General features: G+C 52.7%; 1 protein-coding gene across 4 annotated transcripts in view; it reads right to left on the reverse strand.

Annotated features, from left to right (window-relative positions):
* Axl (AXL receptor tyrosine kinase) overlaps nucleotides 1-11097 on the reverse strand; it is a 33396-nt gene extending 22299 nt beyond the window's left edge. Inside the window, exons 1-6 of one of the 4 annotated variants that reach the window (XM_006988031.4) lie at nucleotides 10450-11097; nucleotides 9302-9527; nucleotides 8903-9003; nucleotides 7787-7963; nucleotides 2004-2084; nucleotides 1739-1854 (exon numbers count right to left, since the gene is read on the reverse strand). In XM_006988031.4, coding sequence (XP_006988093.1) covers nucleotides 1739-1854; nucleotides 2004-2084; nucleotides 7787-7963; nucleotides 8903-9003; nucleotides 9302-9527; nucleotides 10450-10513 — 765 coding nt within the window. In that variant the 5' untranslated portion in view covers nucleotides 10514-11097. The remainder of the gene's footprint in view (nucleotides 1-1738; nucleotides 1855-2003; nucleotides 2085-7786; nucleotides 7964-8902; nucleotides 9004-9301; nucleotides 9528-10449) is intronic. The other 3 variants (XM_016006548.3, XM_006988032.4, XM_016006549.3) reach the window with 3 other exon arrangements.
* Between the last annotated feature and the right edge of the window lie 603 nt (nucleotides 11098-11700).

The following is an 11700-nucleotide window of genomic DNA, read 5'->3' on the forward strand; positions in this document are numbered from 1 at the left end:
CCTGTTTTCAAGCTGGCATGCTAAACACTGTACTGACTGAGACATGTCCCCAACCCCTTTAGGCACGACTGAAGGTGAACCCAAAGGTCTCATCCATGCCAAGCCAATATTCTACCGCTAAATTCTACCTCAGCCCCCAAAGTCAGTATTTTTCAAGTACCTTCTTTGTGCCAAGTCCCTTGATAAGCCTGTTTATGGATAAACACACCCAATTCTTCTTCTCCACTTATAGGCTCAATTCTTTGTCTCATTCCAATTTTACAGATGGGGAGGTTGAGGCCCAGAAATTCAGTGGCTTTCCCAAAGTGACATAGTCCCCAGAGAGGGTGACATTGACACTCCAAGATCCGAAGAGGCAGGCCAGTGATGGGCAGCAAGAGGGGACGAGCCTGCTCTCTGACCTACAGTGACAGACAGGAAGAGGAACCTCTGCCAGGACAAAGGGGAGACGGGTGCAGACAGTGGGCTCAAACCCACTCCCACTTCTCTTTTCCCTGGGACAGCCATGACCCTCCCTCAGGAACCGTCCAGCCTGAGCCTGTGGGCAGCAGGAAGTGAGACCTGGAGAGGGAAGAACACACACTTCTGCTTCTCTCTGGACACTGCATGGATGTGGGTAGGAGTGCAGCTGCAGCTGACCTGAGGTCTTTCAAGTTGGTGAAAAGCCAGGATTCAACCTCAGTTTTGTTCTTCTAGCTAGGGGGGCAGGCCACTTTCCTTTTTGGACCTCTCAGTTCCATACCGTGAAAGGGAAACCCGTCCTGGTAGATTCTAGGCAGGGGCTCTACCACTGAGCCACACCCCAGCCCCTCACTGGGGGATTCTAGGCAGGGGCTCTACCACTGAGCCACGGCCCCAGCCCCTCACTGGAGGATTCTAGGCCAGGGTTCTACCACTAAGCCATACTTTCAGCTTTTAAAATCTTTTATTTTGAGATAATCTTGCTATGTTGCCCAGAATAGCTTTGAACTCTCCATCCTTTTGCTCACAAATGCTGGCTTTATAGGCCTGTACCATTATAACTGGGCTCATCTGTCTGGCCTATGCTAGGCAACAGTTAGGTGACCACGTGACTAACAGCACTGTCCTCAGAGAGCCCAAACGCCAGACAGCGACAACCCAGAGTGGTCAGGGCGAGGACAGTAAGCATAGTGCTGTGACAGGAACAGCTACGAGTCCTGCTGGCTCAGAGTTCCCAATCTGGTAAAGTCAATACCATTAAACCTAAAAAAATGATAAAATCAGCCCGGCAGTGGTGGCGCACGCCTTTAATCCCAGCACCCGGGAGGCAGAGGCAGGCAGATCTCTGTGAGTTCGAGGCCAGCCTGGTCTACAGAGCGAGATCCTGGACAGGCACCAAAACTACACAGAGAAACCCTGTCTCGGGGGGGAAAAAAGATAAAATCAGTTACTAGTCTGTAATATGTCCCCAGATGCTTTTTTAAGTTGGCTACTTGCCTTCATTTACTGAATTCTCATTCCTATCTCATAAATATTACCATCATGCCCATCTTACAGATGGGAGAACTGAGGCCCAGAATGGTTATGGGATTTGCTCAAGTTCACACAGCCAACAGGTGAAGTGGGGATTAAAATCCAGGACAGCTGGATTAACTGGTGTCTCTTTTGTTTCCCAACACTCAGTGGAAGGGCTGGTTTTTCATAGGGAAGACGTGGGCCTGTGGGTGTGGGTAGGAGGAGGGCTGAGAAGGAAGGGATCAAAGTCAGAGGGTCTCACCTGCAGGTTGCAGTGGGTAAGCGGGTAGATGCCACTCAGGCCAGGGGTCCAAGCTACCTCCAGGTCCGTGGGCTGTCTGGAAACCACATGGAGATGGTGAGGCCTCTGGGGGAGCACTGTGGACAGATGAGGGAAGGCAGATTCTTAGGAACCTTTCCCCGAAGCTCTCCACATTCCCTCTGCCTTCTCTGACTTCTGGTCCAGGCACCTTCCCCTGCCCACTGCTACCACCAAGATTCCTGATCCTCTTGCTGGTTGGTGGTACCTGTGATGGTGGCTGTGCGGGATGTGGTGACTCCCTTGGCATTGTGGGCTTCACAGGAGAAAGAAGATGTCTTGTTCAGGCCTGGGGAAGAATATGAGAAAACAGTCTAGTGTTGAGTGGGAGACTCCCAGGCTATGAGGAGCCCCCACACCTTGCCTGGCTTGGCCAGGTCAGGCCAGCCCATCTCGTATTTGCATGGAGTGGGAGTGTGGGGGAAGAGAACAACACGTTAGGAACACAGATTCCATTTCCCAGACACCAGTCCTATGCCTCACTACATGAACATACATGGCCCACCTAGGCTAACATAATTAAAAGCTGTTGTGTCCAGATAGTGACCCACACGGTCACATACACACACATTTGGGTGCACACAGAAACACACGTGCTTATGTTCACATACACAGACACACACACACTCAACTCACACAGGCCCATGAAGTGTTCACATCTGCCCAGCCAGATGGTTTACACCTGTCATTCCAGATCATCGGCAAGCTGAGGCAGGAGGATCTCAAATTCAAGCCTGCCTAGAAGAATGAGCACAAGATTCTGTTTCAAAACCAGACAATTAAAAAACAGATCAGAAGGGGCTGCACAGAGATGGCTCAGTGGTTAAGAGCACTTACTGCTCTTGCAGGGGACCTGGGTTCAGTTTCCAGCACCCGCATGGCAGCTCACAGCTGCCTGTCGTTCCAATTTCAGGGAATTCAATGTCCTCTCTGACCTCACTATCACGGCATGCACACATACACTTAGGCACTCACACACATACATATAAAAGAAGTAAGTACTGAAAAAAAGCAAGATTCTGGATGTAGCTCACTGGTACTTTCCTATAGTGCGAAGGCTCTGGGTTCAATCCCCGTTACTTCAGATAATGGGGGCCAGGCCCTGGTACCAACATATCAACACATACTCACACAGGCCTACACAGATTTACAGAGACACAAACAATGAACACATACTTAAGAACGGAAGTGTCTGGTATGTACAAGTGTTTGCGCATTGATAAATTTGTCCCCTACACCTGCTGTATTGGCTGGGTCTGCTACTGACACACTGGCCTTGTCTCTCTCTCTCTCTCTCTCTCTCTCTCTCTCTCTCTCTCTCTCTCTCTCCTCTCTCACGCACATGCACAGTCTTCCCACAGATGCTCATGTGGTTTTCCCCTGCCTTCTTTTATGTTTCTTCTCGGATGACACTCCTAAGTTATCCTGTTCCTGACTAGTCTGTGTGGAATTGGAACCCACCTCCATATCTGCCCCCTCCCAAGAATCACGCTGCTTAGGGCTCTCCCTCAGTAGAATGTCCACTCTAGGAGAGCAGGGATCGTCTGTTTAAGTAGCCCTACATGGCCTGGCACACAGTAGGTGCTCCACAAATGTCTGTTGAATGAGTGCGTGAATTTTAAAGAAGATTTATTGTTAGTGTGTGCATGTGTGTATGTGTGTGTGTCTACCACCGGTGTTCAGGTGCCCTCAAAGGCCAGAAGAGGGCATGGGATTCCTAGGAGCTCTAAGTTCAGGAGGGTGTGAGTTGGCCCATGTAGGTGCTGGGAAATGAACTCAAGTCCTCTGCAAGAACAGCAGCAGGTACTTATTGGCTAAACTATCTCTCCAGACTGAATCTTTTGGATTAAGTCCGGGGCCTCGCACATGCTAATCCATGGCTCTACAGTGAGCCACACCCCATCTCTTCCCTGACATATTTAGGCAGATACTCGCTGCCCAGCTACAACCCCAAACTTCATTTTACTTTTTGGAGATAGGATCTCACTGAGTGGGCCCAGACTGGCTTGAGGAGACCCTGGAACGCAGAAGGGCTTTGAACATGAAATCCTCGTCTCAGCCTCTGGAGTAGCTGGGATGACAGGCAGGCAAAACCAAGCCTGATAGGCAAATGAACTCATGCGTGTGCATCTGTGTTTCGGTGTGTAAGGGGAGCCTGTACAACGTAACGGGCAAGCAAGCCAGTTAGTGCGTTTTGAATAAACGTTGTCTGGGAGAGATTTGTCGGCCAAAGGCATTTGTCTGACTCTCTTGCTTGTCTCTGTTTGTGTGTCCACCCCTTCTTTGTGTATACCTGTGTCACTACTGTGCATACACAAAAAAAGTACAACTACAAACACCCCAGACACAAGCGCGTAAACAAGCAGATATGCAATACCCGCTTATGCAGGGTTCCCGATACACTCACGTGAGTGTGGCGGATGAGTGAAGGCTCTAGTACTATTGGGCCTGCAGTTCTGAGCGGGGTGGATGTGCATGTGCGTGCGTCTGCCCATCTGTTTCATGGCTCGTGTAAGTCGGGGGACATAGTGTACTTGTGTGATTCTGGCATCTGCATTTGTGCGAGCGCGGCGTTCCCTCCACCTAGTATTTTGGAGGGTGGCCTCGCTAGCCAGACACAAAGTTTCCTTTTCTCAGATTGCAGAGGGAGTGGAACCGGGGAAAATCCGTCTCGAAGGCCGGAAGGAGGTGGGCAGGGAAGCGCCCTAAGAGCCTCGGCTGCCCGTTCCCGCCAAGGTCAGGTGCCGGCGCCGCAGCCCGCGCGGCCGGAGGGGGCGAGCGCTGGGTCGCGTCCAGCCACCTGGCACGTGAAGGCCACTACACGGGAGTTGGCGCCCTAGGCCAGTCGGAGCAGCCCCGGGGCAAGGGAGGGGGCGTTGGTTCTGGAGCTCCGTTCTGTTCCAACCGCAGCATTCCTGCCCCCGCCTGAGTCACGGGGCGCCCCCCCCCCCCACCTTCCACTTCCGGCCTGTCCTGGGGGTGCACAGCGTGGGATTCCCCATTCTCAAGTCCCGGAGGCGGCATCTCAAATAAGGACTCTAGGATGAACCAAGGGATCTGGGACCCCCCCCCCCTTCTCCTGGATTCCACTGCTCCACAAGAGCCTGTGGACTCCAGATGTGTTTTCCAGATGTACTGCCCCGCCCCCACCCCATCCGCTCACCCTCACCCTTGGCTTTTCTAAGGGAATGAGAGATGGAGAGAGAAGAGGACACGCCCTGACTCAGATAGAGAGGGACAGAGAGGCATACACACACACAAACTGACAAAATTCCTTCACAAAGCACCCTCCCCTCCCCCGACAGTGAATCACTCTTAAATACACAGGGTCCGTTATTAGCACAAATATAAACACAGAAAAGCAGCACTGGCTAAGCTATACACCGTTCACAGGGCGGATGCTGTCCCAAACACAGTGACATAAATGCCCTGGGACTTACTGGTAAACACATGGGGGCTGACAATGAGGCGTAGCCGCCCACCCCTACCCCACACACATGAGCCAGTGTGGGGAGGAACACACAAACACAAAGTCCAACCTGCACACATCACTGTAAACGCCTGGCCAAATAGTATACACAGACGTTAATACTGACAAACAGACCTCTGCAGACTTAGGCATTGAACCCCCAAACAACACATGTCAGCACTGACAAGGACAGACAAATAGATGCAAACCAGGAAGCAATAAAAGTTAATGTTGACTCCCCCAACCACCACACCATACCCCCAAGAGAGGGGGTGGAGAGCTCGCAGCCTTAATCTGTGCCAAAACACAGACACAGATGGATGAGAAAACAGTTGCTGCGTAGCCACAGCGGCCCTCTGTAGAGACTGCAAGAAAGGGACGTTGCCACATATGCATGGGTTGGCACAGACGCATGAGTAACAGGTGAGTTCCTGGGGTTCGGGCACTAAGAATCAGGGGGAGTCAGTAATAAAGAGACCCCAGAGAGAGCAGAAGCGCGTTGATACTCCGCTACCGATCTCAGCCTGGCTTTTTGTCTCTCCTTTGGTACATACTAAGACACAGAATTTCATGCTAGCAGTCATACTTTTCCTTCGACAGTCAATAAGAAACACATCAACAATCCGTCTTCCCTCTCCCTTTGGAGACAGGGTCTTGTGTAGCCCTGGCTGGCCTGAAATTTGTAATCCTCCTTGAGTGCTGGGATTACAGGCACAAACTGCCATGCCCCAGGAGACTTATTGATTCTGCAAGGGAACAGGACCTCACATCACGACATACATCCGCAGGTGCACTGCTGTGAGCTGACGTTGTCGCCTTAATAGACAGAAGTGTTCAAGCTAGCCTCATAGTGTCAACAGCTCTGGTCTCACACAGTGTCAACAGCCATGAACACAGGACACAGAGGGAAAACAGATAAACGTCACCGTTGACATTTAGTGACACCTACAGAAACACACTCCGAATTGAAACACACAGAAACTGGCCCCCCACTAAGACATACTCCCCTACAAAGCAGTCAGTACTGATGGATATGCTGATTCAGGAGGACAAGGCTACATGTACAGACGCTCCCCTTCCCAACCAGACAGCTTCAGAGTTCCTCATCTCTTTGCAGGTGCTGCCATTCTGGTCATAACACACTAATAGACACAGGAGACCCTCTCGCAGTTGTGTGCCCCATGTCTCCCCTCCCCCCTTCTTGTCCAGCCAGGCTGACTCAGGCCCTATTCCTATTCCTACCAGACCACTCGAGCCACAGGCCTGAGTCACCCCTCTGGGGGCCAGCACGCTCATCACACTTCCTTGCACACTCAGGGCTCCCAGAATGCTGAGAATGTGAGCCCTTCCCTCCACATTGAAGGACCCCCTCCTCACCTCTCCCGAAAGGCAGCAGGTGGGGTTTAGGGTTTGGCTGCTTCCCCTGAAGAGTTATCCCCATGTTTGTGTCCCCATCTCTTCTTTAGTAAGGGACACTCTGTGTACAAGGTCCCCCAGCCATGTCTCTGACAACCATGTGACCCTAAGCAAAATGCCCCCTTTGTATAGTCCAGAAAGGGAGGGTCACTCTGAAATAGGGGTTCCATCATTCAGACCACATTATCATGTGTCTCTCCATCCTGGACCACTTCAGTGGCCTGTTCACTTTTAGTTTTCCTTCCTCCCTGCCCCTGATTTTTTTTTTTTCCTTCCTTTTCTTGAGACAAGGTCTTCTATAGCCCAAGCTAGCCTCGAACTCAGTATGTAGTCAGGGCTAGCTTTGAACTCAATATACAGTTGAGGATGGTCTGAAACTTCTGGTACTACTGCCTCCAGCACCCACGTGGTTACAGGCATATACCACCAAGTATGGGATGCTTTGAATGGATGCAGGGCTTCGTGTGTGCTGGGCAAGCATTCCACCAAATGAGCAACACCCTCTGCCCTTTGTTTTTCTTTATTGACAGGGTCTCACACTATAACCCAGGCTGGCCTAGAACTCACTATGTCATCTAGACAGACCTCAAACTGGAACAATCCTTCTGCCTCAGCATCTCAAATTCTGGGATTACAGGTTTGAACCTCCATCTTGTCTTCTCTAACTGTCTTTCTCTGTTGCTCACATTCTCTCCCTCATTCTTCTCTGGGTTCTGTTTTCCCAGGAACCCTGGCTGAGCAGAGACCTCCTCCCCTTGGTTGAGACCCAGGGGACACTTCCGGGCACGAGGTGGGCAGGTCGAAGGAGGAGGTGGATGGAGGAGGGTATTGGTTAGTGCTGATGCCCTGCTTGGGTCAAGGGCTAACAAAGGAGCAGCAGGCCTACACACTTGGGCCACTGAACAGCTTAGAGGAAATTTGGGACAAAGAATGCTATTCAGAGAGAGGCTGGGGTGAACTGAAACACACACAGAGAAGCAGTGAGCAAGGGATGCAGAAACAGAGGGATGAAGAACAGACAGACAGAAATAAGGCAGAGCAAGGACAGGTTGACAGCCACGGTGAATGAAGGGCACTCCCCTGCCTTGGTCCACACTCAGACTCACCTGGAGCTTGCAGACTGTTTTGAGAGCTGTGGCCTGGGATGGGGAAAAGGGGAACAGCATCTTGAAGCCAGAGTAGGTCCACGGGTTCAGGGGGTCCCTGCGCCTGGCAGCTTAGGTTGAAGGGGGTATTGGCCGGCACAGCTTTGTCCTCAGGCTCCTCCAGGAAGTATGGGAGACCTGGGAAGTTGGTGGTGGAAGCTGAGTTCCCGCTGAAGCTCTCAGGGCCCAGATTATCATTAGGCAATCAGAGGTGCTAAACACTAGATCCACCCTGCATCGTGTTGGCTTGTCCCTTCTGTCTGGTCCCTCAGGACACCTGAGTCACCTTCAGATGTCTGACCCTTTATGCTTCTATGCCTAGGACCATGCTTCCAACATCTGGTTCAGTCTATGCCTGACCACCTGGGGCAGTTTCCAGAGCATGTGAGAGTATCACCTCTTCTCTTGTTTTCTCTTCTTCCTCCTCCTCCTCCCCCTCTTCCTCCCCTTTCTTCTTTCTTCTCTCTCTCTCTCTCTCTCTCTCTCTCTCTCTCTCTCTCTCTCTCTCTGTTTTGTTGCTGTTAGTGTTTGTTTTTCTGAGACAGGGTCTCTCTACATAGCTCTTGCTGTCTTAGAATTCACTATGTAGACCAGGCTGGCCTTGAACTCACAGAGATCCACCTGCCTCTGTCTCCTCAGTGCTGGGATTAAAGGCATATGCCAACATGCCTGACTCTTCTCTTTTTGAGACAGGGTCTTGCTTTGTACCACAGACTGGCCTCAAACTACAGATCCTCCTGCCTCAGCCTCCCTCCTGAATGTGGCAAATTTATGTGTGTATCACCATGCCTGGCTTGCCTTGTATCGTTTTTCCTAATGAAGAAATGATGCGCTTGAAGTGATGTGTCTCTGAACACAGGCATATCCTACTCCAAGTGTATTTGATCCTCCAGGACATCCAAAATCTCCCCAAATGTCCTCCCCTCTGGGACATAGAATTTCCCTTAGTCCAACATAAATGATGGCCTCCCAAGCCTCTTCCACCCCCAAGATTCCCTACATCTCTATCTAGGCTTTATGTCCTGATGGAAAGACTCTAAGTTCTATCCCATCAGAAGCTCTGACCTGAGGACTCACCTTCCAGCCCTACATAGCCAGGCTGAGACACGAAAGTCCGTCCTTCCAGGTACACCATACACTGGTACTCTCCTGCATCTGCAAGTTGCAGGGATGAGATTCTGGAAGGGAAGAGGAGGGACAGAGAAGCTTGGGGTTAGGACTCAACACTGGGAAGGTCAGCAGAACTGAAAGAGGGGGTCTGAACAGGAAACTCATAGAAGGCTGAAATAGGTACTATTTTTAACTCATTTTTACAGAAGAGGAAAATGAAACCCAGAGGTCAGATCGCAAGCTCAGAGCCACATGGCCAGTAAGTGGTCAAGTGGAGAGTCCCACCCCAGGTGGAGTGGCTTCCCAGTGGCTTTGTGTGGAAGGACTGTGTGCGTGGACATCACTGGTCAGGGACGGGTGCCACACCTGAGCTGACTGACGACTTTCCATTCATCTCGCCAGTCTTCACCCAGAGGCACCTGGGTCTGGGTGTTATCAGCCAGTTCTAAGATCTGTCCATCTCGAAGCCACAACACCTCAGGAGGTTCTCCCTTAACCTGGAGCTCACACCGAAGGGTTCCTGTGAGTCCTCTGGCACCGGTGATATTCCCTGGGTTCCCCACAAATGGGCTGTCAGCCTCAGCCTGTGTGTCTGTCAGTCGAGACAGAGAGGAGCATGTTTAGGAACCCCACAGTTCTCTCTTCTACCTTTTCTGTCTGCCCACCGCTGCCAGGACCCTACATAGTTGTAGAATGATCTGGGGGGGGGGTTAGAGGCATGGGGGAGGATGGAAGTCTTCCCAGGGGACTGAGGTCGGTTTCCATCCCATGTCCAGTCTGTTAGGAGGAAGGCCTGGGATCTGGCAGCCTCCCACGCCCTGAACTGCCTGGCAAGTCCGGTCCCTGCCATTCCGGTCTCCAGGGACTTCACAGTCTGGGCTGGGAGATAGAGGAAAAGAAAACGGAGCAGGGAAAGGGAGGGAAGGGGAGGGGAGGAGAGGGAGGGAGGGAGGGAGAGAAAGAGAGAGAGAGAGAGAGAGAGAGAGAGAGAGAGAGAGAGAGAGAGAGAGAGAGAGAGAGAGAGAGACTACTCCAGCAGGGTGAGAACAGTGGTGGAGGGGGACAGCACTGACAAGGGGGACCCAGGACTCCCAAGCCCTCCTCCTTCAGTCTGCCTCTGTATTTGTTGGGGAAAGATCCCTTCCTGTCATCTACCCCCACCCCCGGTTCTGTCCCTCTCCTCAGGACCCAGATCCATCAGCCCCCAGCCCTCCCCGCCTCAGCTTCTTCCTTCTGTCTTTCCTCCGGGTCCATCTTCTGTCCCTGGCCCTCCCAGTTTCTGTTTTTTGTCTTTCTGGTCCCCTCTCAGTTGCTTTCCCTAACATCCCCTCCACCCCACCCCCGTCTGTGTCTTTCTGTCTCCCCCACTTCCAAGTCAGCTCTCTGTCGTCCCGAGGAAACTCCCTAAAGTAGCCCAGCACCCCCAACACCTGCTAGCCAGCCCCCACCCCCTCACTCCCCCTGCCCTGTGTCCCATCAGCGGGTGTCTGCCTCAGTGAGTCCCCATCACTCACCCTTAGGAGCCGCACACCCCCAGCACCATAGCGCCAAGCACCAGGCCAGCGGGACCCTGCCCATCCTCAGGACACCACTAGGGCAGTCGATGCCAAACTTTCTTCCGAAGTTGATGGGCACCTCTCTCGGGAAGGGGGCAGGGCCGGGTTGTCCCCGGCCCTCCCCCCAGCTCTGGGCTCCTGGGATTTGGCACTGCCCGCCTGGCACAGCGGGAGCCCCTCGGCTGGCTCAACTCCTCCGCAGTTAGCTGTCTTCCCGGCTACCCTGCCTCATACTCTCCCTCCCAGACTTCTTTCCCCGCCCCTGGCTCCCCCTCTGCCTCCGCCCACTAGGGCCCCAGCCCAGGGGCCACTGGGACTCGGAGGGGTTAACTAAAAGAGAAGAGTACTGGATCGGCCTCGTCTTAAAGGGGCCTTGGCGCCTTGGAGAGAGGCTGGGGAGGTGGAGGACCTTTGTAAGATCTTTGTGGCTGAGGGCCGATCCTGGGCTGGTGAGTTAGGAGAATGGGCGCTGTCCCCCTGGACTCTCTCAGGGTCTGGTAAACATTCCTGCAGAATTTCCACTCCTCTCAGCCCAAGACGCTCCCCTTTTGGGCCTCCACCCTCAGCCCAGCCTCCCAGGCCTCCTTTCACTCCCCTCACACTCATGGCAGCTTGAACAAGGACGTACACAATCTCTCTCTCTCTCTCTCTCTCTCTCTCTCTCTCTCTCTCTCTCTCTCTCTCTCTCTCTCTCTCTCTCTCTCTCTCTTCCTCCCTCCCTTCCTTCCTCCCTCCGATGGCATTGACACAGAAGCCAGGACAGGTAGAGACACGCAGTGGCATGCTGCCTGCCCACATATACCCTCAGATGAGCTGGGTCAGGCGTTTGCATGCTGGAGAAGTCTTACAAATGGAAGGTCACTGCTGGGTGGGCATACCCAGGATCGGGGTACTCATCTAAGGAGACGTCAACGCTCACATCCACAAAAGCCCACTTGGACACAGTAACAGGAATCCAGAGGTGGCTGCAGACTGGAGTGGGAATTCCAGCTCTACCCCAACCCGGCAACTACGAGCAGTGGGCAAACGCCTATCTTCCTGTGTCTCAGTGTGTCCAGCTGTAAGATGGGAATGAGGACAGCCCCTGCTAATGTAGCAGGCTAGTGCGAGAATGATCTAGGTCAAAGTGCAGTGCAGTTCCTTGCACGTGGGAAGCCCAGCTGACAAGGTGCCCAGGATTTTTGGCATCCCATTGTCTCTCTCTGCACT

The sequence above is a fragment of the Peromyscus maniculatus genome, chromosome 1 (genome assembly GCF_049852395.1).
Source record: "Peromyscus maniculatus bairdii isolate BWxNUB_F1_BW_parent chromosome 1, HU_Pman_BW_mat_3.1, whole genome shotgun sequence".
Lineage (NCBI taxonomy): Eukaryota > Metazoa > Chordata > Mammalia > Rodentia > Cricetidae > Peromyscus > Peromyscus maniculatus.